Source organism: Leiobunum rupestre, chromosome 11, assembly GCF_980474605.1.
Source record: "Leiobunum rupestre chromosome 11, qqLeiRupe1.1.hap1, whole genome shotgun sequence".
Lineage (NCBI taxonomy): Eukaryota > Metazoa > Arthropoda > Arachnida > Opiliones > Sclerosomatidae > Leiobunum > Leiobunum rupestre.
In genome coordinates, this window is record NC_143394.1 from 24,747,174 (window position 1) to 24,772,647 (window position 25,474).

Consider the following 25,474-nt stretch of genomic DNA (forward strand, 5'->3'; position numbering starts at 1 on the left):
GACGTGACTGTACCAGAATTGTCCGTTGAAGTCGGCTCTGCTTCGTCCTCGGAATCCACCCTGGAACTTTCTTCGGAACGCTTGAGCTTGTCGATAGGAGCGGTGTTCCGGTAGAAAACCTGATTACTTTAATTTTCTGGGAAATCTTCGATCAAATACCGATCATAATTCAGCTTAACGGCTACATCGTAAGGTCCTTTATAAATAGGTGCCGTTTTCCGGGGTAGCCCGATCGCTTGGGGTACACGTTCAACCACTACGAGGTCTCCTGGCTCAAAAGTCGAGGCTTGAGCTCTTCGGGCGATGCATCTTGTTCATTGCTTCTCTTGGAATACGCGAATAGGTTCAAACGTTTTTTCTCGGCGTTTTAGTACTTTGTTGTTAAACATTTCTTTTACGGCGTTCTCTAGAACATTGCCGTTCGGATTTAGAGAGGAAAAGTTAAAAGAAGAGAAAAGGGCGTCTTTTGAGTGGTCTTTTGAATTGTGTTGTTTTTACCCCATTGAATCTGAGATATATGAGCGTTCCGACGTGCGTAATATTTGCTTCCTTGCAGGCGCTTGTGCCTGGGTTCGTGATAACACGTTTGGGCGCACCATAAATAGCTGTTAATTCTTCTAAGAATTGTTTCGTCGGATTCATGCCCGCGATTCGGACAGGTTTCATCATAGTTAATTTTGCGAACGCGTCGATGGCTACGATTAAAAATGTGTTTCCTCTCAGACTGCGCACACACGATCCCAAGTTGTCGAAGTGGAGGGTGTGAAAGGGAACACCAATCTTGGCTATCGGCTGTAGCATTCCTTTTCGCTTTCCGGAAGGTCGTTTGTGGAAAAGGCATTCGTGGCACTAGGAAACATATCGTCGAACGAAACGTTTCAGCCCTGGAAACCAAAAGTTATCTTTTATCTTTGCACAAGTTTTGTTAACTCAAAAGTGTCCGATATCGTCGTGATTGCTCTTCACTTCACGCCAACGAGCGCTTGCTGGGAACCCCTCAAAGTAGCTTTGTTGCCTGATTTTCGTTTGCTGGTTGGATTTTCTTCTTGGAGCACATATTCTTCACGAAGTCGTGTTTTTTCCTTATCAATTTTTCCAGTTTTCGTTAATTGTTCTTTAATTAATTGAATCTTCGGATCTACACTTTAGGCCGCGACGAGGAAAACTTCACGTGTTAATTCAGCTTAAAAAATTTGAACGCCGTCTGTAGCATCAATCTCTTCCGCCTTATACCAGGCCTCTTCTTTGTTAGTTTTTCTGCTTGAGTAACAAATTGGGTGCGACTTTTCATCTTTAGTTTGCTAAAGAAGTATCGAGGCTAGCGCACTTGCACTAGGTCTAGGCGTTTACATCGTATAGCAAATAATAGGTCTCTCTGTTAGTTTTCCCTTGAGCAAGTTGAAGGCGCGTTCTTGCTCAGATGACCAGGCCCATAAAATGTCCTTTCGTAGAAGCATCGTAAGTGGTTCCGCTTTCAAATCAAATCCTTCGATTAATCGTCGGAAATAGCTGGCAAATCCTAAGAAACGCCGAAGGTCGTAAAGTTTTTTCGGTCTCGGAATGTTTTTCACGCAATCAACCTCTTTCGATCCGGGTTTGATTCCATACGGGTTTATCGCAAATCCGAGATATTCGATGTCACTTTACAGAAATCGACATTTCTTCCGAAGAATATCAAAAACTTTGTAAATTTTCGAGGCCTTCCGTTTTTTCGACCGATGCGATATAGTTCAGAGCTATGGCGTATCGCAATGCACTTAATACAGAATTAATCATCTTCTGGAACACCCCGCACACGTTGGACAGACCAAAAGGCATGGTGATAAACTGGTAGTGTCTATCGGGGGTTACAACGGCCGTCTTTTCATTCAAACCTTCTAAAACGGGGATTTGATATACATATCCAAACTCGTAAAAAGCTTATTTTCGCGAAGTCATTTTAGCTGACTTTTAATCAATGGCAAGGGATAGGCATTTTTCTTCGACCATAATCTTATTAAAAGCTTGGAAATCTAAGCATAGCCGCTCTTCCCCGTTCTTCTTTTTAACGATAATTATAATAATAAAAATTAGCTAGGCTAATAGCCAAGGTACCACCTTAGGCCCAAGTCATCTAGCGGCTTATAATGACTTTAAACAGGTGACCGGTTACAATGCGTAGGAGGATAGTGGCAAGCCCTTCGTGCCACGCGAGCCAACCGCTTCCTACACTCACTCTAAAAGTTTTTTGTGGAAAGGGGAAACCGAAGAACTTGGGAGAAAACACTTTTAACCAGTGGAGTGGAGAGAGAACTTGCAAACTCAACGGCTCGCAAACGGTGAATTTGATTCTTCAATGATTCTGGCTTCTAAAAGCTGTGAAATCTTCGTGCGCACTCGGCCTCTTTTCTCAGAAGATAATCGGTACAGTCGGTAAGAAATGCGTTTACTTGAAGTGAGCTTGATTGACATTTGCACTCGATCCGTTCTATAAAATTTCATATCGAAACAATCAAGATCAGAATTTAGAAGCTCGTCTTAACGTGTACACTCTAAAAATGGTTGGGTAAAAATTATTGGGTAAAATATTTTTTGATCCATTTTGAGTCCCTTTTGGCCCAATTCGGGTTATTACAACCTTTTTGGGTAGCTGGGTTTCACCATAGCTTTTGGGTTATTTATGGCTTATAGCACCAGCCCAACTTGTGTTATTTTCTGCCCACAAAGTAGTAAAAGAAATTTGGTCATCTTTTCAACTTTCTGGTTCATAAAATCAAAGTAATTTGCCACTTTTTCGAATATTCGTTTCCCGCCTCACAAACTGGTGACAGACGTTGGAAGGATTTTGCTTAAGGGTAAATTAATTTATCGTAATTAAGATGGCGTTAAGAATGAGATCCGACTTATTAATTGTTTAATATTAAGTTTAATTTGCATAGATCTAGGCTGTTGACAAGTTTCCACCTCTTCACCATAAGCTTTCCAGACTGTTCTAATAAGCGATAGCTCTTTAAAAGCCTACGATTTGGGTCTTTGAACTGGTTGCTTTGTTAAAGCAATAATTATTATTAATCTTCTTAATCTAAATTGACGTAACGTTGATTTTTATCATTCGTAGTATAAAACATCATGGTACATCAGAGGCGAACAAAAGTTGAAAGCGCTTGCTTTTTTGAAAATCTCCCACAATGAGCGCGCACTCAAGTTTGAAAATCGTCGTGTTTCACTCAGCGAGGAAGCCCCACTGAGCAATTCCTAAGTGAACGCTGAAACATTCACTAGCCCATGAAGGTTCACGGCGGGGTGAGCGAGACCGTTAGAGCGTCAATGAGCGGAATACCATATTTAGTATTTTCTTGAAGGTATGGTTGGTAACAAAAGTCAAAATTTCAGTCAAAGATTCAAACAAGACCGGTTTCACTCATTTGGACCTAATCAGCACTGTGTAGGAATTCCGTCTTTACTCGGAAGAAGCTGCCAATATCAGTAAACTAATAACATCCAGGGTGGCCTATATTTGAGCAGTCCATTGCAATTTATAGTGAGGTTATTCACCTATTATTGCATGGCGGTCGCTATGCAGCAGACAACAATTATGCTAGGGCTACCGTTTGAAAATCCAACGTTAAAAATTATATTAAATGTCAAAATTTCTTTCATTGAGGAGGGCGAACCGGTCTAGTGTTGGAATCTCTGGCTGAAATTTTGACTTTTGATATAGTTCTTAACGTTAGATTTTCAAACGGAAACCCGAGCATAAACGTTGTCTGCAAAATGCACATATAGGACACCCTGGGTGTATAATGGTTAGGAACAGTGGGAATGGTGGAATAAGTATCTTCACGAGTGACTATTTATCAAATTTCTGATGGAGTAATCCAGTTCTTTGGGTCAAATATATATTTGGCTCTTTTAATTGGGCCATTTTTTCAATCAACCCTCATAATAAACTACCAAGATATTTGGGTTAAATTAACAATTTAACCTTAAAATTTGGGCTATTTTGAATACAACTCATTTTTTGGGTTAATATTTTATCAAGTATTTTATTACCCAAAATTTTGGGTAATTTTAGATTGACCGACATTTGGGTAATACTTTTTGCCCAATTTGGGTATTTTAAGGTTTGTTCAACTTCTTGGATAGGTGCAATAGTGGACAAATAGTTATGGGTTAATTTTACCCATTTTGGGTACCATTTGACCCAACCTTTTTAAGAGTGTACGGGTGTCGTAACTTATGTTGCAGTGGCGTAGCACAGAGGGTTACAGGGGAACCATGTACCCCCCTTTAAAATTGGAAAGGGGCGCTAAAAGGGTATTTTTATCACGTTTAAAAGGGGCGCCAAATTCCATATTCCAACTGTACCACCCTAAATCCAAAACGTTCCTACGCGCCTGTATCGTTGGAAACATCAGGTCCTGTAATGATTACTTCCGAGGGAAGCGGCAATCGTGTACAATCTCCATGTTCATCTCAGATTCCTGGACGTAAATTTGTCGGCGCGCTATCTTCTGATCAGCCTTAATCTTTATTTCGTGATCAGATACTTTTCTTTTTCGCTATCAATAGAGCAGATAGATTCGTACTGGTATGCAATATTCGCTTCCAGGTTTCTTTCTAACGTTTGTTTCAATGTACAGCTCATGGTTATGAAATCCCGGCTCGCGTGATATCAGGTCTACGAATATAATTCGGTGGAATAACCGTAGCTTCTTTAGCCCACAGGTTTATTTTTGGTTCCGGTAATGGCGGTAAGTCGAAATTAAGAAGTCATATTCTTTTTCATTAGGACGCTCTTCGAAAATGTGTAAATGCTTTTTACGTTTAACAACTAGGCCTATAGCAGATCTTCCAGGTTGCGTTCGATGGTTGAGCTCTGATTAGAGACGGAATCGTTGTCATCAGCCTGACAGTCGTCTGAATTTGGCATTTTGTCGTCAAAATTCGTTGGACTGTCAACCGCTTCGTGAAAATATTCTGCGTTATCGTATACCTTCGTTGTTGTAGCGGATTATTGAAAAATCCTTTTTAAAAATATCGTGGTGCATGATGAGTGCGTAGGCAGTTACATATTGATAGTGTGTTTTCAGTAGAATGGTTTTTTAAGCTGATAGTTTGGTTTTCGGGTTTTGTATAGTTGGAATCCGGCAGTGAAGGGCGATTCTTTTCGTCTAGTCGCCGTTGTTTTCTTTTTTAGAGTTAAAGTACTTATTTTTCGTCACTTACTTTTTAAATTGCGCGCGTTTTTATTCGTGCTGTTTATCCGTGTGAAGAGTTAAAGAATCGTTGCCTCGAATAGGTCTTTTTTTGCCATCTATTAAGCCTGGTTGCTTTTCTTCTCATAAACCCATTGCTATTTTGGATAAATATTCCACTTCTGAAATTTTAGAGTGACCTCTTCGTTGGTTAGCTTCGTTAGAAGGACTTGGCGATGAACGAATTTAACAATTAACTTTAGATCAAAGAGTTTAATGACGATAAAATACTAGAACAATCTTATACGTTGTAATGTTGAAAACTGAATCTAAGAGATTTTTCTCATAAGCGCGCGTTACCATAGTAACTTGAAGCATAAGCAACAAAGCGGCCTTTAAAGATATAAAGTAAAGAGAGTTAACATCCGTGCCATTTTTCTGGATGTTCTCCATTATGACTACGAGACCAGGGTTAACTGCTACGGCTTAATGTTAGTTACACTCACTACCACTAGAGGACGCGTCAGGGGATTTAGAAATACTGAAAGTGCAAAAGGGCGTTTTTGGTTCAGTCCCTGACCGGGCAAGTAATGGAATTTAGTACCTAAATTTTAACTTTTTAATACTCAGAATAATAAAGTGTATTTTAACTTGTAAATGATTGTCACTCATCATACCACAACATAAATACAACAGTTCAGCGGATTCGTCGTACTATACTCAACTACAAGGATCTGTCTGAGGGAGATGTTGTTGAGAGTGTGTCCTATGCTCCGTGGGATATGGTTTTTACTTCAAGTAATGTCGATGAGATTTGGGAATTTTGGCTGGACAAAGCGTCCCCCCTGGATTATTGGTGACCATATCCGCTCAAAATCCAAGATACCATCGGCTTCGTCATTTGAAGTACAGAATTGTCAATTGTCATGTCCTTTGGAGATTTCTTTTACCGTAGTTTCACAAGTTGGAGCCTGACTTAACTCTACCTTTCCTTAGACCTTCGGAGAATGGTTTCTCGTTTTCCTCAGTTGACGCAACAGATGTACCTTTGGTCTAACAGCGATTAAAGAACGGCTCAGCCTGTGGACTAGATGGTATAACTCATGGACTTCTCAAGATGATGGCTTCAGCTATTATTGACCCCTTGTGAAGCTTTTTATCTTGTCGCTCTCGTCGTCTTCGCTTTCTCGAGTTGGAAGCTTACTAATGTCATTCCAGTCTCTAAAGGGTCTGGAAAGCGTATTGATCTTTCGACGTCTATCAGTGGCAAGTTACCGGAATCCATAGTTTCCAAGAAGCTTTTAATACGTTCCTAGTTGTTAATTCCGTTATACCTGCCTCGCAATTAGGATTCCGTCAGGGACGTTCTTGTACCCACCAGCTTCTACAATCCTTCCATGACACAAAAAGGGTTCTACTGACTAATTGAAAAAGTAGGAGGACAAGGGATACCAGCCTTATACCCTTGCCAATTCGAAATTTCGACGTTAACGTACCATTTAGCTTGCAATAATGAAAACCTGTACGGTATGCAACAACGTTTTCCTTTTAATCGGGTAGGTTTTTTTGACATCAAAAACACGACGTTCTGTTTACAGGTGAGAAGTTTCCATTATTTCAAAAAGCACAAAAACAAAACAGTAACAGGCAGTTCCTGGCTTTCGGAAATATTACTTCTTGGCGATTTCCTTTACGATGTTTTATAGAATGGCCTATTATTTACAATTCATTTGAATTGGAAGGTTCGGTAAGAAAATTTGCTGAAAATGCTAAATAGTGTTATACTTATGGTTATTAGGTTATTTATGTAAAAACGTATTTCCAGAAATGCTTAGCGTATTTAATTTTCTGTGGTCAGTGTAATGAGTGCACTAGGTATAAATTTAACTGTCTTTGGCATTGTCATTTTATACTTATTTAATTATGGAATTTAAAATCACTAAACTATTTCAAGTACTCTAAAATTAAGAATAAAGCGAAGATCGAAATTTCCGGGCTTATTAAAGATGTATAAAAATATTGAAATTCCAAATTCCCGCCCTTCAAAGATTGGAAAAATATTGAAATTCGAATTTCGCGCCTTTTTTAACGCGCCAGAAGAGCAATAAGAGTGGAATATTCAGAGTTCCGAGAGTGCCACTCTTTCGAAAGAGGGAGAGTGGGGAGAGCGTCGAAAGAGGGGAAAAATCCCCTCTTCGCAGAGAGTGGTATATGCGAGAGGTAGAGGGAAAGAGGGACGCATTCGTTTACTCTTTACACTCTCCCTCAGAGTTTTGGCCTCTTTATAACCTTTAGCGACCGGTTTTTTTTTACATAAGCATCATAGTATTGTTTCTGACGTTTCATTCTTTCCAAATTTACACCAAATTCTTCTAAGTTATGAGCCATTTTATCCGGCATGCTTCTACATCTAGGCAATTTAAGGATTTTAAAATTCTGTAGAGCCAAGTAAGCGGCTTTACTACTACATGCCAAAGCCTGAGCAATACGGTACGTTATGGCACTCCATGGGTTGCTTGTCTTTCCAAATGCTAAAATTAAAACATCCATTACTGACCAAAAAGGGCAATTATACAGAAAAAACTCAAAATTTTGCAGTTGAGCTTTTTCAAAATCACGTGTATATCTCTCTTCTTGTTCTTTCATTGAAATTTTATAATTAAAAATTCCCTTCTAAGTTTATTAAAATTAAATTTTTAACCAAACAGTTTGGTTGTAACCTAAGGCTAAACATTTCCCAATTCGACAAGTTCTAGTTTTGTATTTAAAAATGACTAGTTCCATAATTAAAAATGCACTTCTATCAAATATGATCAAATCATACATGCAGTCTTTTAAACCAAAATTTGAACTGGTATTTTAAGGGATGAAATTTTCACTTTGACAATTTTAGGTAACTTTAATATTTAAATTTGCGGTAGAAGTATAAATTAAGATTTTAATCTTTCAAAATTATTTTTTAGTTTACTTAAATATGCTAAATTAATAACACAATTTCTTAGATGTAAGCTGAAAAATCTTTCGTTTTAAATTTGTAAACTTAAATGAAGTTAAATCAGAATATTTAAAAGAACGGAAATATTTAATGAATAGAATGATACGCAAGTTTTGATTGTGAAAGCAGCAGCCCTATCTATGGTATTAATGTATGTATTAATGTTCTAGTTTTGTATTTAAAAATGACTAGTTCCAGTTAAGGGTCCATAACTAAAAATGCCCTTCTATAAAAAATGATAAGTGTTTAGCCTTAAGTTAGAAATTTAATTTTAATAAACTTAGAAGGACACTTTCTATGGGATTTGACTTTCTATAGACTTGCTTGTAATTGAAATATATGGTTAAGCTTAGTTAAACACTTTTCCCTAGCTCCAACGGATTGATCAGTATCAAAGATTAAAGTTTGGACACTCGTAGTTGGATCTGGGATTTTTAATACCATTTTTTGGTCTTGAAACTAAATAATAATTAGCACGCTATCAGAAGTTGCTAAGTTGGTAACGCGCTAGCTTTGTACCTGCAGAGGCCCGATATGAATTTTGAAAAACGTTTTTATGGTTTCATATTTTAACGTTTGAAAGAATATTTGCATGCATAAAGATAATACAAAGTAAATTTTACATATATAGCGAATATGTGTAAAAGCTTTCTCCTAAGAATTAAAAAATATATAGATAGGTTCCTCCTCTTTTTATTTGAAGGCTTCAGTTAAATCGTGGTTTTCCTCTAGTTTTAAGTAATAAATGCTAAAACGGGTCCGTTTCACTAAATCGTTGAAGCTGTGAACTCAGTTTCTTATAAACATTTTTAAATCTTTGCTCTAATGAAGCTGAAATCCCCCTCGCTGTTAATGAAAAGGAGAAATAGACAGTGCTATTAGGCAGCCTGATTCTGAATTTTAATTTTCATAGTCTTGGAAAAAATGTTATTCAAGTGCAGTTCTTTGAATACTTATATAAGATTCAGATTTATTGTTGCGTATAATGAAGTCATTTCGTCACCTGCCCATGGATAATATAGTATATAGTCACTAGTGATATACATGGAGTTTATATATTGGTCCGGCCAGAAAGGGGGACGGAAGTAAAAAGCGTGTTGCAGCTGAGTCAGGAAAGATCACTGTTCTGTACGTTTTTCAGTTGAAAAGTGTACCCCTTTTCCTGCCTTTCCAGACTAAGTTGCACGAATTTCGCTGCCTGCTTAAGCGTGTCATTAGGCATTCATTATTACTTATAAGCGCTAATAGAGGCAATTATTACTCTTGCGATTTTATACAGAGCTCTTCTAGAAAATTATCGATATTTCCATATTCCATTAATAATAAAACTTAGGTATAGCTAATAACTTTTAAGTTTTAATTAACTTTAAGTTTTGAAGTTGAAATACCTTTGAAGTTGAAATTCCTTTGAAGTTGAAATAACTTTGAAGTTTTTAATACCATAATACTGGGATGAAGGTATATAACGGTTATATAATTGGGATATAACAAATAACTAAATGGTGAACTGTTTTGTTTGCAATGTTCGAAATGAGGTCAACCCGGAAAGAAACGTTGTAGAACGGCGATAGCTAGAGAGCATATGGAAAACGCCCAAAATAATGTGCAAAACCCGGGTGATGAAGATCGTATTTGTATCAATTGCGATCCAAGAATTAATGGCGTTATAGCTGATGAAAATGACTTGTCAGCCATAATACTTAATGTTTTACTTCAGCGTTCCACTAGATTATGCTTTGTTTGCCAAGAGGTGTGCGGTACTAGAGGCACTCTCAGAAAGCAGGCTGATTCAACCTCGCCTTGGAGAAGATGTAACGCAACTAGAGCCGATCCTGGGTACCTATTGCACTTGTTGCGGGATGTAGCTCGGGTTAAAATTAAAATTAACATTAACCCTAATTGGGAGAGCTTATTTTCGGCGAATACTAACCCTAACACCCGACTGAAAAAGCGTTAGAGTTCTAAAATATCTATCTACTCAGGACCGACTAAAATTATTCGCGAACGAACTGAATTTACTTATTGTTGAGAATAAAATGCTGAAGTTAAAAACTGAACAACAACTTTTATTTACAATTACAAATTTACAAGATTTGCTCGTTTGGAGCTTAACTAAAATCTCTTTTGGAGACGCCTAAAAATTTGGTCATTTACGAGACCCCGCGATGAACGAAAAAGAACATGAATAATGTTGGAGCCTGGAGTTTTTATAGGCTCGCTCACAATCATACAAAAGAAATGAATTTTCTAGAAGAGGCCTGGCAGGATATTGGCCGGAAACAAGCTCCGGCCGTCCTCCCAAACCCCTTCTCCACGCGAGTTACAATTTTACTAGTCCCCTCGAACGGACCGGAAACAAGCCAATATTTTTATTTTATTTAGGGAACCGCGAAATATACACCCAAATTTTAAACTAACTTTTAAATACATTTTGTGGATTAACTAAATTACTGACTACGTTATACAAGATTTATTACTCTAAACATTTAACACTTTAATCAAATTTAATTGAAACTAATAAAAAATGGCGACTTCTCGCGAAAGTTTCAACACTCCCCCCAAAAATACAAAGTATTTTTCAAATAATTATTACACTTTCGCAACATCAGTCATTTTTGATTTCGAGCGCGTACAATAGTTGAATCGGTCGCCGAATATGGTGTCCATTTGAAGTTCTTACAACGCAAGACCGCACTTTCCCGTCACGACCAATTATGAGCTCCGTTATTATACCGAGTTTCCACATTTGTTTAGGAATTGTGTCTTCATGTATTAGCATTATGTCACCTACTTTAAATTCCGTTTCTCGTTTTGCTAAAGCACTGTGATGCGCCGATCTTAGTTCTAAGAGATACTCGGACCTCCAACGTTTCCACACGCGTTCGATTAACCTTTCTCTATAATTATTCCATCTAACTAAATTTGCCCGTGTATTGGGTATATTTCTATTTGAAACTATCTGGGGTGGCAGACACGTAACCCTTTTGCCAATCAAGAGATGCGCCGGCGACAAAGGTGTGGGTTCTCCCACGTCATTAAATACAAATGTCAGGGGTCTAGAATTTATGACCGCTTCGGTCTCTGCCAAAACTGTTTCCAGCTCGGAGAAGGTCAAGGATGATCTCCCTAAAATTTTTCTCAAAGTGGTTTTCGTTGAACGAACTAATCGTTCATAGAATCCACCGTGCCAAGCTGCTCTTTCAGTTATAAATTTCCAGGTGATCCCCTTGTTACCGAAGAAATTCCGCACTTCGTCGCTTCTAATATTTTCCCAAATGGTTTTTAAATCCTTGTTAGCCCTAATGAAGGTTTTCCCATTGTCGGAATAAATTGTGTGTGGTATGCCTCTTCGAGAAATCATTCTCCTAAAAGCTAGTAAAAATTCGTAGGTCGTTAGAGATCCCACTAATTCTAAATGTATGGCTCTCGTAACTGCGCATGTAAAAAGGCAAATATAAACCTTGGAATTGTCCCCCTTGTTTTTAACGTACATAGGGCCTGCAAAATCAATGCCTACAGTTTGAAACGGTTCCGATTCCGTTACGCGATCTTTAGGTAAGGGAGCTGTATGGGCGTCCCCAGGTTTTGCTTTAAACCTCTTACAAGTTACGCAACCATTTACGACGGTTCTAGCCAGTTGACGCCCCGAAATAATCCAATAGCGTTCCCTCACCTGCGTTAAGGTGTGCTGGACCCCAGAGTGCAAGACCTCATCGTGACTGCGTTTAACGATTAGTTTTGAAATAGTTTGATTTTTGTCTAATATGATAGGGTGCTTTTGTTCTTCATTTAACTCTGACTGCTCTAGTCTTCCCCCTACCACCAAGAGGCCCTCTTTATTTAAGAAGGGTCTTAAAGCTACAAATTTCGCGTTCTTGCCAAACCTTTTGTTAGCCTTTAAAATTTCTATTTCGTTAGAAAATGCGTCATTTTGCGCCCTTTTAACTAAGCTGATTTCTGCTCGTGCCAATTCTTCAGTCGTGATAGGTCCTACGGCGTGATTAACTTTCGTTTTCATATCTATAAACCTCTGAACATATACTAATACGCGAAGTGCCTTATTCAAAGAACTATATTTTTCCAAATCGATTAAGCTAGTCGGGCCGGGGTTTTCCGCGCATTCGGTAGCCAACACTGTTTTCCGTTTTTCTTCCACTAAATCGTTTTCGATATGGGTGTTAGCTAATAGATCCCGATCTGAGGGCCATTCTGATTTTTCTTTTTTAAGCCATAGGGGACCTTCGAACCATAACTCGCTATCTTTGAGTTCACCTAAGCCCATGCCCCTAGTCGGTAAATCGGCGGGATTTGATTTTCCCGGACAATGCGCCCAGTCTCCCGGATCAGTTAACCCCTGTATTTCGGCTACCCTGTTGGAAACGAATGGTTTCCATTCGCCGGACGATCCCTTTACCCAGTACCTCGCTATTGTGGAGTCCGTCCACATGTAGGTCTGTATTTCGTGCCTTTTGAACACATCCTTGACGTATTTGACTAATCTAGCTCCCAAAACACACCCCATAAGCTCTAGACGGGGAAGCGTTAGAGTCTTGAGATTTAAGGGGGCAACTTTAGCTTTTGTCGTTACTAAAGACGTTTTTACTTCAAAATGTTTCGTTTGATATCTAACATAGACAACAGCGGCGTAGGCTTTAGTGCTACTGTCACAAAAACAATGCAATTGCACGTTGCTAATGTCCACTAACCCATCAAAAAAATGTCTATCGAGAGCGATACTTCTAACCTTCGGTATGTCCTCACACCACTTTGAAAATTCGTTATCTAATTCTAGGGGTAGTTGTTCATCCCACCCACTTTTCAACTCCCACAGTTTTTGAAAGATAAATTTCGCTTTAATTGTAAATGGGGCTAGTATCCCTAGGGGGTCGAAGATTTGAGCGACCGAGCTCAGTACGTTACGTTTTGTTGATCTAATATTTTGTAGGATCCCTATCAAGCCTTCTAAATTGAATGAAAATTTATCCGTCTGGGGGTCCCATAATAACCCAAGAACCTTTTGGCTGTCGAGCCCCCCTTCGCTTTCAAATACCGTTCGGGCTCCAGGTTTTGCCGCTTCTTCTCCCCACAGGGCTCTAAGTTCATCGGAATTAGTTTGCCACTTTCGTAATTTCATATTGGCTTGACCCATTATGTCCGTTACCTCTTTTGATAGCGTGTAGGCTTTCTCCGCACTCTCTTCCCCCGTTAGTAGGTCATCTACGTACAACTCGTTATCTAACACCTCTACGGCCTCTCTATGGGTTTTCCTATATTGGTCAATGTGATATTTTACCGTGGCCGCTAACAAAAATGGGGAGGCTGTTACGCCAAAGGGAACCCTAGCTAAACGCATCACTTCAAAATTGCCGTCCACTAATTTCCCATTTTCCTCTTTGGCCCACAAAAACCGAACCGAATCCCTCTCGCTTTTCGCTAAACTAATTTGTAAGAAAGCCTTCTCTATGTCGGCTATCATAGCCACCTTGTGAGTTCTAAAATTTAAGACAAGCAATAGGATATCCGGGGTGGTTTTGGGACCTCTAGAAATACATTCGTTAAGGGAGGGTGCCCCCCTAAGGTGAGCTGAACCATCATAAACAACGCGTAGTTTTGTAGTTGAACTACTCGCGCGCCTAACTGGTTGGTGGGGCATATAGAATGTCCCTGGCTTTCCCCCATCCCCTTCTGGAACTCTTTCTACAATCCCGTGTTCTAATTGTTCCTCGATAATTTTCTTGTAGTCGGCGTACAATTCGGGTTCGAGTCTAAAACGCCTAATCAGACTTTTCATTCTCTTCTCAGCTAACGACAAATTGTCTGGCAAAACCCCCTTTTCTATTTTCCACGGGAAGGTCACCGAGTACCGCCCATCTACAAACTTAATTTCTTTTCTAAATTGGTCTAAAATCGCGCCCTGCTCTTGGCTTTCAAGCTCCGAGCTGTTTATTCCGAGGGACTCTAGTTCCCAGAATCCCCTTAAAGTGTCAGAAATTTGTTTGTCGATACTGACCTTGGCCACAGTTATAACCTGACTATTTATGCCTCCTTGGGACCCCGTTGTCGGTCCCTGTATCGCCCAGCCCAAAGTTGTCTCTAAGGCTACTAAGAGGGGACTAAACCTTTCAATTTTACCGGTTACCAATTCCCAGTAATGATCCCCACCCACTAAAACGCTAATATTTGCATCTGACAGGGAGGCCTTCCCCGCTGGATCAGCCATTTCTAGTCCCTTATGATTGAGAATTTTTTCTATCCCCTCGCAATTCACCGTAGTTACCGCCTGGCACAAGTACGGAACTTCTATAGCGATAATCTCAACGAACCTACAGGGGTCTTTTACGTTTTGAAGCCTAACTTTGACTTTTCTCCTCTTCATATTAATTGGATTTTGGTTTCCGAAATTGTGAATAGTTATAGCCTGTTCTCCGACAATTGGTAAATTTAACCTCTTAGCAACACCCTCTTCGATAAAGCTAGCCTGACTACCTCCGTCTAAAAGACAACGAATCTCTAGCCCCTTTCCTAGACTATCTGGATTTCTAGCGTTAGCTTTGGCGGTCTGTAGGAGGACCGTTGTTCCGCTAGAGACTGGCACCACTAAGGAATGCGCGGATATGGGTTCGGTTTTTCCCCCCGACCCACCTTCTTTTTCTACCGTGAACCCTTCTGACGTCGGGTTCGTTTTCGCGATGTTTGCCTCATTCTTATAGCAGATTGATTGGTGGTGTCTACCCTTGCATAATTTACAATTTTTAAATCTCGAATTACAATATCTAGCATTGTGTCCCACCCTGATACAAATAAAGCACCTATTTTGACCCGTTATTATTCTTTTCTTATCTTCTAAAGAATGATTTTTACACGCGTTCGAGGTATGCCTGTCATTTTGACAAAATATGCAGTAAGCTCCTTCCCTCTCATGAACTCCAGCTACCAACGCAGACGCGGACGCTACCGGACTACCCTTGGCTTTAGTCTGATCAAATTTTGGCTTATGGTAATCTTTATTGTAATTCCCATTTCTTTCCCTATGTTGGTCGCGAGACCCGTGCGATTTATCGGTATCAAGAGGGTTGCCCAGAAAAAGTGACGTTTCCCTAGCTTCTAATTGTACTCTAAAAAATTCAATTAAGGCATCCACATCCCATTCCGAGCCGGATTGGCGGGTTAAATTGTAATTAATTCTAATTTCGTCCGGCAAACACCTTATGATTGTCGGACAGACTGAATACCCCCCTCTACTCGTGTCTACCCCCAAAGCCCTTAAACTACGTACATTTGCCTCAATCATATCGAATAACCTACGCAGTGCTTTAACATTTTTCGCGTCTTCGACGGGCCTTAAAGTGCTAAGCTGATTCATATGGTCGTGGATTACCAGATGCTTTTTATCGAATCGGTTCTTTAAGATTTTAACTGCTTCTTTATAATTCGCGTCCGAAGCTTTCATACCATTTAAAACGCTTTTAGCCTCACCTTCCAGGTACGATTCCAGGTAGTAGAATTTTTCGACGTCCAGTAGATCCGGATCTCTGCCGATCGCTGACTCGAACCGGCTCCAGAATCCGCTGAACTCCGAGTAGTTGCCGCTGTACTTTGCGATGTTTAGAACGGGTAGTTTGGATTTCGCCGTCCTGCTGGGGACGATGATGGTGTCCGCGTTGGAAGTGCTTTCCTCCTTCGCCTTTCTCAAGCGCCGGTTGGCCTTGATGTCGACGCTCGTGATACTTTCTTGTACCATTTGGGCGTCCGTTGACTCCTTGTCGAGTTCCGTGATGTCCACTAGATCCAGAACTTTGTTGTCTAGTGGTTGAAGAGCCGCCTCCTTTTGCGATAGAAGCCCTAATTTGACTTCGATTTCTTGGTTGTCGGAATTGCTGTCCGCTAATAACGTATCCAACTGTGTGATGATACGAGAGACGCCGGCACGAAGAGTGTCTCGCAGAACTGTCGCCCTGTTGAGCTCGTTGAGCTGCTTCGCCGTTAAATGTTTGTTCACTGGTTTCGCGGCCGGATCCGCTGATTGATTGTCACTCGACCCCGATTGGTCGCCGTTTGCCGTTTTAGACATTTTCCGTTTTTATGTCTACCGCTATTCGAAATAATGTCCGTTCGCGTTGTAGCCCACAGTCCTGTAGATTATCACGTTCACCGTCCAAATTATCCTTGCGTCCCGGGTTTCGGCACCATGTTGCGGGATGTAGCTCGGGTTAAAATTAAAATTAACATTAACCCTAATTGGGAGAGCTTATTTTCGGCGAATACTAACCCTAACACCCGACTGAAAAAGCGTTAGAGTTCTAAAATATCTATCTACTCAGGACCGACTAAAATTATTCGCGAACGAACTGAATTTACTTATTGTTGAGAATAAAATGCTGAAGTTAAAAACTGAACAACAACTTTTATTTACAATTACAAATTTACAAGATTTGCTCGTTTGGAGCTTAACTAAAATCTCTTTTGGAGACGCCTAAAAATTTGGTCATTTACGAGACCCCGCGATGAACGAAAAAGAACATGAATAATGTTGGAGCCTGGAGTTTTTATAGGCTCGCTCACAATCATACAAAAGAAATGAATTTTCTAGAAGAGGCCTGGCAGGATATTGGCCGGAAACAAGCTCCGGCCGTCCTCCCAAACCACTTCTCCACGCGAGTTACAATTTTACTAGTCCCCTCGAACGGACCGGAAACAAGCCAATATTTTTATTTTATTTAGGGAACCGCGAAATATACACCCAAATTTTAAACTAACTTTTAAATACATTTTGTGGATTAACTAAATTACTGACTACGTTATACAAGATTTATTACTCTAAACATTTAACACTTTAATCAAATTTAATTGAAACAAATAAAAAATGGCGACTTCTCGCGAAAGTTTCAACAGCACTTGCTAAGATGGTGCACGAACCCTTGGGGTATGTGCACACGTTGCGAGTGTTTTATGGTACCTTGGGTATGCTCGTCACCAAGTTGACGTGCATTACCCACCAGACAACTTTTTAAGGTCAGTACTCGATTCGGAAAATCGAGACGATCACGGAGCAGTGGCCTTATCGTATAATCCCGTTTAATAAATAATAATAATAATAATAATAATAATAATAATAATAATAACAGAAGAATACCTTCTGGCATAAGCCTATTATAAGGTCCCCATAAGCAAAGGTCAACAATGTTAACTGCGTTGTCCTGGAGATAAGAAAATTAACGTACGACGATAGGGTAGTAGCGCCATCTTCGTTTTCAAAATTTCTACTTCTAAAATATTATCTTTCTTGGTAGAGCAGACACGCTTGGGTTGATAAATGCCACAAAACGCGTCTAAATCTCAAATTTTAAAAATAAATACCTTCAGAAACAAGTTCTCTTAAAAATGATGCAAACTTTTATAATGAAGAGTCGAGATACTTCATGGCCATGAAGTATCTCGACTCTTCATTATAAAAGTTTGCTTCATTTTTAATTATAACGCCATGGCTTTTAAAATATTTAAAATTAATGATTATAACAAGTTCTCTTATTTCTAAAAGCCAGTTTTAGTTTCTGATGAATCATTTTGCAAAGATAAGTGTTATTTTTAAGTTTGAAAGCAATAAAATTGTGAATAAGCCTTGGCAATGGTGCTAAGGGCTGGAGGCGGAGTTTTATCCCGCGATGTTCTAAGTTTAAAAACGTTCGAGCACGGCTTCTGTGAATTCATCATGCAACGCGTGAACTTCATTTGGGGAAATGCCTAGTTGAGGATGTGGCCACTAGGAGGTGCAGATTTTGAATACTTACCTCTTAATAACGGGTATGTTATCGTCAAAAATTTGGCCTAGACCTTTGCTTATGGGGACCTTATGATATGCTTATGCTTCTGGTAATAATATTTTTTGCGTTTTATGGGAAAACCAATAAATAGCTCTCTTATGAACACGCTTATATATGCGAACCGAGGTTTAGTGTAATATTATTATTATTATTATTATTTGGTTTTTGGTTAAACCTACTCACAGATGTCGTATTATTTTTATTATTATTATTATTATTATTATCCGACTTGTCTCAAAGAAAAACCATACAAATGTTCCGGGCCTCTGCAGGTAACAAGCTAGCGCGTTACTTCTGATAGCGTGCTAATTATTAATTAGTTTCAAGACCAAAAAATGGTATGGAAAATCCCAGACCCAATACGAGTGTCCCAACTTTAGTCTTTGATACTGGACAATCCGTTGGAGCTAGGGAAAGTGCCCATGGACAATTTTGATCCTTTAATTAAGCTTAACCATATATATCAATTTCAAGGAAATCCGTAGAAATCCAAATCCCAAAGAAAGTGTGCCATGTTCTTTCTCATATTTGATGAATCAATTATCACATTAATCACCCCGAAGAGCATAAACAATTTGTGAGTTGACAAATGGATTACCAGGGAAATGAATTTACTCAGTGAGTTGGGAATATTTCCGAATTCAATCATTTTACTTTGGAAATTAAAACATTTACGATTTTATTTCACAAGTAATTATATTTTACAGAACTACCAAATTTAAGAAATCACTACAATATAATTTTAATAACTTACTCTGTCAAATTGCTGGTATTAATTATTAATTATAATTAGCCAAAAATAGACAGATAAGAAGGGACATACTAATTTTCGCAAGCAAACTCTTTTTGCAAACTTTGCGCAAGTTTTCATATTTTCAGAAATAGCCAATAGTTTGCAAATCAAATACTAATTTGCGCAAGATTTTTGCAAAATTTTATCAGGTATAGATAATTTCAATTCTAATTACCTCAGTTATCATAGTTTGCAAAAATATACTATTTTGCTAAAGGGTTTTGCAATCTTTTCACGATTATTGGTGTTTTCAATTATATATACCTCAGATATCATAGTTTGCAAAAATATATTATTTTGCGCAAGGTTTTTGCAAACGTATCCCTATTATTGGTATTTTCAATTATATATACCCCAGATATCATAGTTTGCAAAAATATACTATTTTGCGCAAGGTTTTTGCAAACTTTTCCCTATTATTGGTATTTTCAATTATATATACCTCAGATATCATAGTTTGCAAAAATATATATTTTTTGCGCAAGGTTTTTGCAAACCTTTAACCAATATTGTTGTTCGCAAGAAGAATCCCTCAAACTCCTAAACTGGAACTCTTTACCATGCAAACGCGCCAAAACCGAAGAAGAAAAAAGCACACGGCTTCTAAAATATAAGTAGCAAGACCGCTAAATTTAATGTAAAAATACTAAACACAAGCAATTGTTCTCGTTTCTTCTACACCCTTTTGTATAACGAAACAATTAAAATTTCAAAACTACGAAATGTTTTCTAATTTTAAATAAATTTAAATATACGAAAACCTTCCTGGGCATATTGGTATATGTATAATTCATCATTCGAAAATTAATACTTGATTTCCAGTGTAGAGCAAAATAAGGGAAATGGTTTTCAAGGGTTCCGTGGAACTTCTTTTGGGAACCACTGTTCTAGACCGTTCTCGTTAAGTTGTTATCCCAATCCGATACGATACGCTATCGGAATTATCCCGAGAGGTTGCAGTGTTTTCATTTTTTCAGAAGGGAAGCTTGGCGCGAAGGGAATGCCACTTACGTCCCTAATGACATAGTCCACCCTTGGTACTATTTATTTTTCAAAAAACGTCATGGATAAAATCATCGATAACATCATCGATCAATCACATTGGGCTTGCGAAGGTACATGTATCAAGCGAATAACATAAACAGTGTTAAAAGACGAATCATGTCTAAAGGTTCTAGTTATTATTGTATCATATTTGCCCCGCCCCTTTGAAAATAAACAAAGCTTGGTTCCCCTTCCCGAAGAGAATGGGAATAGCCCCCTTGTTCTCGATTTTTGCTCTTAAAATAAAAAAGAGAAGCGCTGGGTAGACATGTAGCGGAAGGACGAGAGAAGCGTTTTTTTAACGGTTCAGAACGGCCACTCGCCTCGATTCTTTTGTAAAGTTTAGAAAATCATTAAAGTTTGAAATTGTTGTTTATTTCGAGAAGTTGTCAGGTGGTTTTAATCTTAGAGTAGAATTTAACATGGTGCCGAAACCCGGGAACCTTTAGATAGGAGTGAACGCGTATAAAAGAAAGCGGCGTGTTTAACTTGAAAGGTTCATTTTGAAGGACTCTTGATTACTTTAGAAGACACGTGACGTGACGAACAATTTCACGATGGAGTTGGAAAGGGTGGTTTCTAAACGGGATACCTTCCGTAGTTTAGCTGATGCGTTAATTACGAAAATAGAAGAAGAATTGGAGAAGGATCCGCCGAATGTTATCTTGATTGAGTTAGTCAGGGAAGAAGAAGCTTTGAAAGCACTTGATGAAGAGATCGATGCTGATGTACCCCTGACAAACATGGCGGCAACGGTCAAGGAAGCAGAAGAACAAATGGATAAAATTATTGTGATTGAAACGGAAGCGGACATGTTGATTAAGAATTCTCTAATGTCAACACGAAGAAGGAACAACTCCGGGGGATCATTGGATACCGAACATTCCGCACAACGTTCAACAACTGGGCGAGTACAAAATTCATTTTCCGCGCGACTTCCAAAAATTGAGATTCCCAAATTTAACGGAGAGGTCCAACTATGGAAAAGTTTTTGGTCTCAGTTTGAGCTCTGAATTGATAAGAGCGATAGAAGTAACACTGAGAAACTGGTGTATTTGAGATCGTATTTAGTGGGACCTGCTTACAACGCCGTTTCGTCACTAAGTATAGAAGATACGAATTATCGCGTAGTGATTATGATCTTAGAAAGAAGATTTGGAAGGGTTGATGTCATGAAAACCGCCCATATGAACAATCTTTTCAATTTACCGCCCATAGAAGATAGCAATGACATAGTAGCTTTTCGCCAATTATATGATGAAATGGAGATTGAAGTCAGAGGCTTAGATGCTCTAGGTGTTCCGCAAGAAACGTACAGCACTGCGCTATTTAATATAATTTTGAACATCCTACCCATGGAATTGAAAGTTTAATTCACCAGACTATGAGAGAGAAGAATTGGGAGTAGATGATCTCATAGAATTTATTAGAAAGGAGGTTCAGTGCAGGGAAAGAGCTAAAGCCTTTACAAGAAATAATACGAAGTAAATAGCAGAAGGGCGACCAAAACAAAGGCCAAGGTCTTCCAACTATAATAGTAGAAGCGGAGCGAAGCCTAGTTCGGGCTATCAGAGAGATCAAAGTCGAGCGAATCCGATCACAATATTAACCCTTAGCAATACTACGGAAGCCAATTGTTTGTTTTGCAAAGGCTGGAATCACAACTCGGAAGAATGTCGAGAATTTGATACAGAAGGAAAGAGGGAGATTTTAAAGCGAATGGGAAACTGCTACACATGCGTTACAGGAAAACATTTGGCGAGATATTGCAAGGTGAAAGTGTCGTGCAAGTATTGTAAAAAACGACATAACTCTGCAATCTGCGAAGCTTCGAAGAATTATGAAGATACAACTTCAAAAACAGTAGAGGATTCTACACAAGGCGGTACGATAAGTTCTCCAATTACTGAAAATAAAGAAGAAGAAAAGACGGTCCTACTAAAGACCGCGAGAACCTTGGCAAAAGGGAAGAAAGAATTTCCGGTACGAGTTTTTATCGACGACGGTAGTCAAAGAACGTTCGTAAAAACCGAAGTTTCAAGGAAGCTCGAACTACCAATCATTGGCCAAGATACTATTTGGATAGCACCTTTTGGGAAAAAAGAGAAAACAAAAAGAACTTGCGTCAAGGTTAATCTAAAACTTCGTACGGAAGAAAGAAGATATTTTGAATGCGAAGCTTTAGAAGTTCCTGACATTAATGAAGGCATTATGTGTGTCCCTGGAAAGGAAATTCGCAAGAATATGAAATTACGAGTCTTGAAACTGGCAGAAGACACGTCACCAGAAGATTTACACGATATGAACATTTCTGTACTCATAGGATCCGATTTCTACTGCCGTGTAGTTACTGGAAAATTCCTGCATTTGGATGAAATGGTTGGCGCTACTGAGAGTATTTTCAGATGGCTAATTCAAGGTCCGACCACATCAGCTGTGATGTCCATCGGTACTAAAGTAGGATGCGTTACAGTCAATCACGTCCAAGTTTACGACGAAAAAAACACGGGAGATCTTAAAAGGTTATGGGAACTGGAATCCATTGGAATTATTGACAAGATAAAAGACCATTCCCAGAGGAAAGAGGCCACAAGAAACTTTGAGGAAACCGTAAAATTCACGGGAGAACGATATCAAGTAAATTTACCGTGGATAAAGGAGTTGATATCCGAACTGTCCTTGAACTACAATAATTCATACCGAAGACTAGCAAGTTTAGGGTGAAGATTTCAGCGTTAACCCGAGTTACCAGGACTAAAAAACCGTCCTAGAAGATTATCTACAAAAGGGAATTATTGAACACGTGAATGAAGACAGTTTACCAAATAATGATCTTATTTACTACCTTCCACACCAAGCCGTGATATACAAGAAAAGAATAACCACAAAACTCAGAAAAGTTTTTGATGGTTCTGCTAAAGAAGAAGAGACACATTCTGTAAACGAATGTTTACAGCAGGGAGACAATTTAAATCCGGAGGATTACGACGTTATTATAAGATTCAGAAAACACAAGGTCGCATTTATGGGTGACGTCCAACAGGCCTTTTTGCAAATTGAAATCGCCCCCAAAGCTCGAGATGTATTGCGCTTCTTGTGGTTTCAGGAACCTCCAACGAACGGGACCTGCATAAAAGTAAAAATACTTCGATTTACAAGAGGGGTTTTCGGAGTAACATGCAGTCCATTTCTGCTTGCAATTACCATTCGATATCATGCAAGAAAATATGAAGAGGAATTCCCAAAAGCAGCGAAAATACTGGAACACGACTTGTATGTCGACGATCTAACATCAGGAGAACAAAACGTTGAATCAGCATACGAAAGATCGAAGGAGGCCAAAGAAATATTAGAAGACGCCGGAATGACCCTACGAAAATGTTGTCAAACTCAAAGGACCTAATGGAAGTTTGGAATCAGGAAGGTTTTATCGAAAACATTCCCGAAGAGAAACCAATAATTGGAATTCCCGCGACGTCAAAGGTCCTAGGGCTGGCTTGGAACTATCGAGAAGACTACTTTTATTTCGTAGTCAAAGGACTTTTGACTTATTTGAAATCGGCTTCACCCACCCAGAGAACGATCCTGAAAGCATCGGCTAGGATTTTTGACCCTATTGGATTATTGTCACCTTACACCATTCGAGTCAAGATGATTTTACAGAAACTGTGGGAAAAAGGCTTGGACTGGGATGAAGAAGTACCAGTTGATCTTGAAGACTTGTGGAAAAATTGGGCCAACGAATTATGTACAATCAATTTAATGAAGATTCCAAGACACTACTTTTTGGGCGAATCAGAAAGTGACCTTGAAGAAGTGCAACTCCACTGTTTCACTGACGCCAGTGAATCCGCGTATGGATCGGTTTGTTACGTGAGATACGTGACAAAAAGCGGACGAATTGGAGTAGCTATGATCACTTCCAAGGCCAGAGTGGCTCCCATAAAAAAGGTCACCTTGCCTCGATTGGAATTATTGGCCACAGTGATAGGAACGAGACTTACCATAAGGATTAAAGACGATTTCAAGATTAAAGAAGAAAATATCTATTTTTTGAGTGACTCAACCATAACCCTTTACTAGATTAAAGGAAGTGCCCTAAGATGGAAGCCCTTCGTGGCGAATCGAGTAACAGAAGTAGAGGAAAAGGTTTCTCCCCAATCTTGGAACCATATAAGCGGGAAGGAGAATCCAGCAGATTTATTGACCCGTGGATTGGAATTAGAGAAATTAATCGAAAATGATTTATGGTTGCGAGGACCAAATTGGCTATCACAACAAGAAAAATTCTGGCCAATTAAGAAATTTGACCTCAAAAATCAAGTAGAAGAAACAAAAGTTGAGCTACGTAAATGTTATAAGACTACGTCAGTAAATACCTGCGCAATCAAGGCCATCGAACTTTTCATGGAACCAGAAGACTACAGTGATTTTAACTTCTTCAACCGATTTATAAATAACTGTCGAAAAAATAATGTACGGAAATTGGAGACATTAACAACTGAAGAATTAAATACGTCGAAAGAATATTGGGTTTTGGAAACTCAGAATTCTGCCTTTCAGAAGGACATCAAAGCTATAAGAGAGAAGGAACCCATCACTAAGGGCTCTATATTAGAACAATTGAATCCTTTTATCGACGAAAACCAGATACTGCGAGTTTGCGAGTTGGAGGAAGATTACAATACACGGAATTCACCTATTCCGAAAAGCACCCAATATTACTTCCAAACAAGAACCACTTGATGGAGCTGATAAATTTGAAAGAACATGAGAATTTAATGCACGCAGGAGTGTCTACGACATTAGCAACTCTTCGAGAAAATTTTTGGATTTTAAAAGGTCGACAAGCGACAAAGCAAGTCATAAGCCGTTGCATCAAAAAATGGAAGTCAAAACCATATAGAGAAAAAACTGCTTCCTTACCCAAGGATAGGTTTGCAAATCAGCTCCATTCGCCATTTCGGGGATAGACTTCGCTGGACCTTTGATTATAAAGGACTTCGGAAAAACCGATTTGGAACAATCGAAGGGTTCGACTAAGAAGAAAGCCAGTACAACGAAGTCCTACATAGCCTTGTCCACCTGTGCCGTGACAAGGGCCATTCACTTAGAACTGGTGTCATGTTTGACCACAGAGTGTTTTTTACTGGCTCTGAGAAGATTCATGTCCATAAGTGGATTGATCGAAATTATGTATTCAGCTAATGCCCTGACTTTTAAAAAGGCAGACAGAGAAATAAGCAGGCTTTATCACATCGCTCAAAACAGGAGGGTCAAGGAATTCTGCAGCTCTAAAGGCGTTAAATGGAAGTACATTGTCCCCAAGTCTCCTTGGGAAGGTGGATGGTGGGAAAAGCTGGTACGCTTTACCAAACAAGTACTAAAGAAGAATTTTGGTAGTGCAACTAAGGCCAATCCCTTATATCTGCCTTTAAACTGCTTTGGTAAAAGCATTTTTTTTAATATGATTTATTAAACCAAAATGAAGGGATATGAACTACGGTTCAGACTCTCATTAAGTTTCTAATATCAACAAGTTCACATAAAATTCACAATTTCAGCGATGATTATTAAAGCACAATCAAAGTATAACATTTTATTTAATAATGATTTAATTAATTAAATCTTGATTTAAACGATT

At 39.0% G+C, this 25,474-nt stretch overlaps 3 protein-coding genes across 3 annotated transcripts; 2 read left to right on the plus strand and 1 right to left on the minus strand.

The window, feature by feature from the left end:
• Positions 1-10,777: 10,777 nt before the first annotated feature.
• LOC149922032 (uncharacterized) lies at positions 10,778-16,243 on the minus strand. The gene has a single exon (XM_090162223.1). The coding sequence runs from the start codon at positions 16,241-16,243 to the stop codon at positions 10,778-10,780; it is 5,466 nt and encodes a 1,821-aa protein (XP_090018349.1).
• Positions 16,244-20,387: 4,144 nt separating this feature from the next.
• LOC149922033 (uncharacterized) lies at positions 20,388-23,233 on the plus strand. Its single transcript, XM_090162224.1, has 4 exons — positions 20,388-20,741; positions 20,853-21,142; positions 21,447-22,543; positions 22,602-23,233. The coding sequence occupies exons 1-4, from the start codon at positions 20,388-20,390 to the stop codon at positions 23,231-23,233; spliced, it is 2,373 nt and encodes a 790-aa protein (XP_090018350.1).
• Positions 23,234-23,481: 248 nt separating this feature from the next.
• LOC149922034 (uncharacterized) lies at positions 23,482-24,576 on the plus strand. Its single transcript, XM_090162225.1, has 2 exons — positions 23,482-23,814; positions 23,914-24,576. Exons 1-2 carry the CDS (start codon positions 23,482-23,484, stop codon positions 24,574-24,576), a joined length of 996 nt encoding a protein of 331 aa, XP_090018351.1.
• Positions 24,577-25,474: the final 898 nt, after the last annotated feature.

Excerpts from the sequence above, each read along its gene's own strand:
- LOC149922033 (XM_090162224.1), top strand. The coding sequence starts at position 20,388 with ATGGAGTTGGAAAGGGTGGTTTCTAAACGGGATACCTTCCGTAGTTTA. Across the intron at positions 21,143-21,446 it reads CTAGGTGTTCCGCAAGAAAC|CAATACTACGGAAGCCAATT; the intron begins GTACAGCACTGC and ends ATTAACCCTTAG. Across the intron at positions 22,544-22,601 it reads TTCATACCGAAGACTAGCAA|AAGATTATCTACAAAAGGGA; the intron begins GTTTAGGGTGAA and ends AAACCGTCCTAG.
- LOC149922034 (XM_090162225.1), top strand. The coding sequence starts at position 23,482 with ATGATTTTACAGAAACTGTGGGAAAAAGGCTTGGACTGGGATGAAGAA. Across the intron at positions 23,815-23,913 it reads GATTGGAATTATTGGCCACA|ATTAAAGGAAGTGCCCTAAG; the intron begins GTGATAGGAACG and ends ACCCTTTACTAG.
- LOC149922032 (XM_090162223.1), bottom strand. The coding sequence starts at position 16,243 with ATGTCTAAAACGGCAAACGGCGACCAATCGGGGTCGAGTGACAATCAA.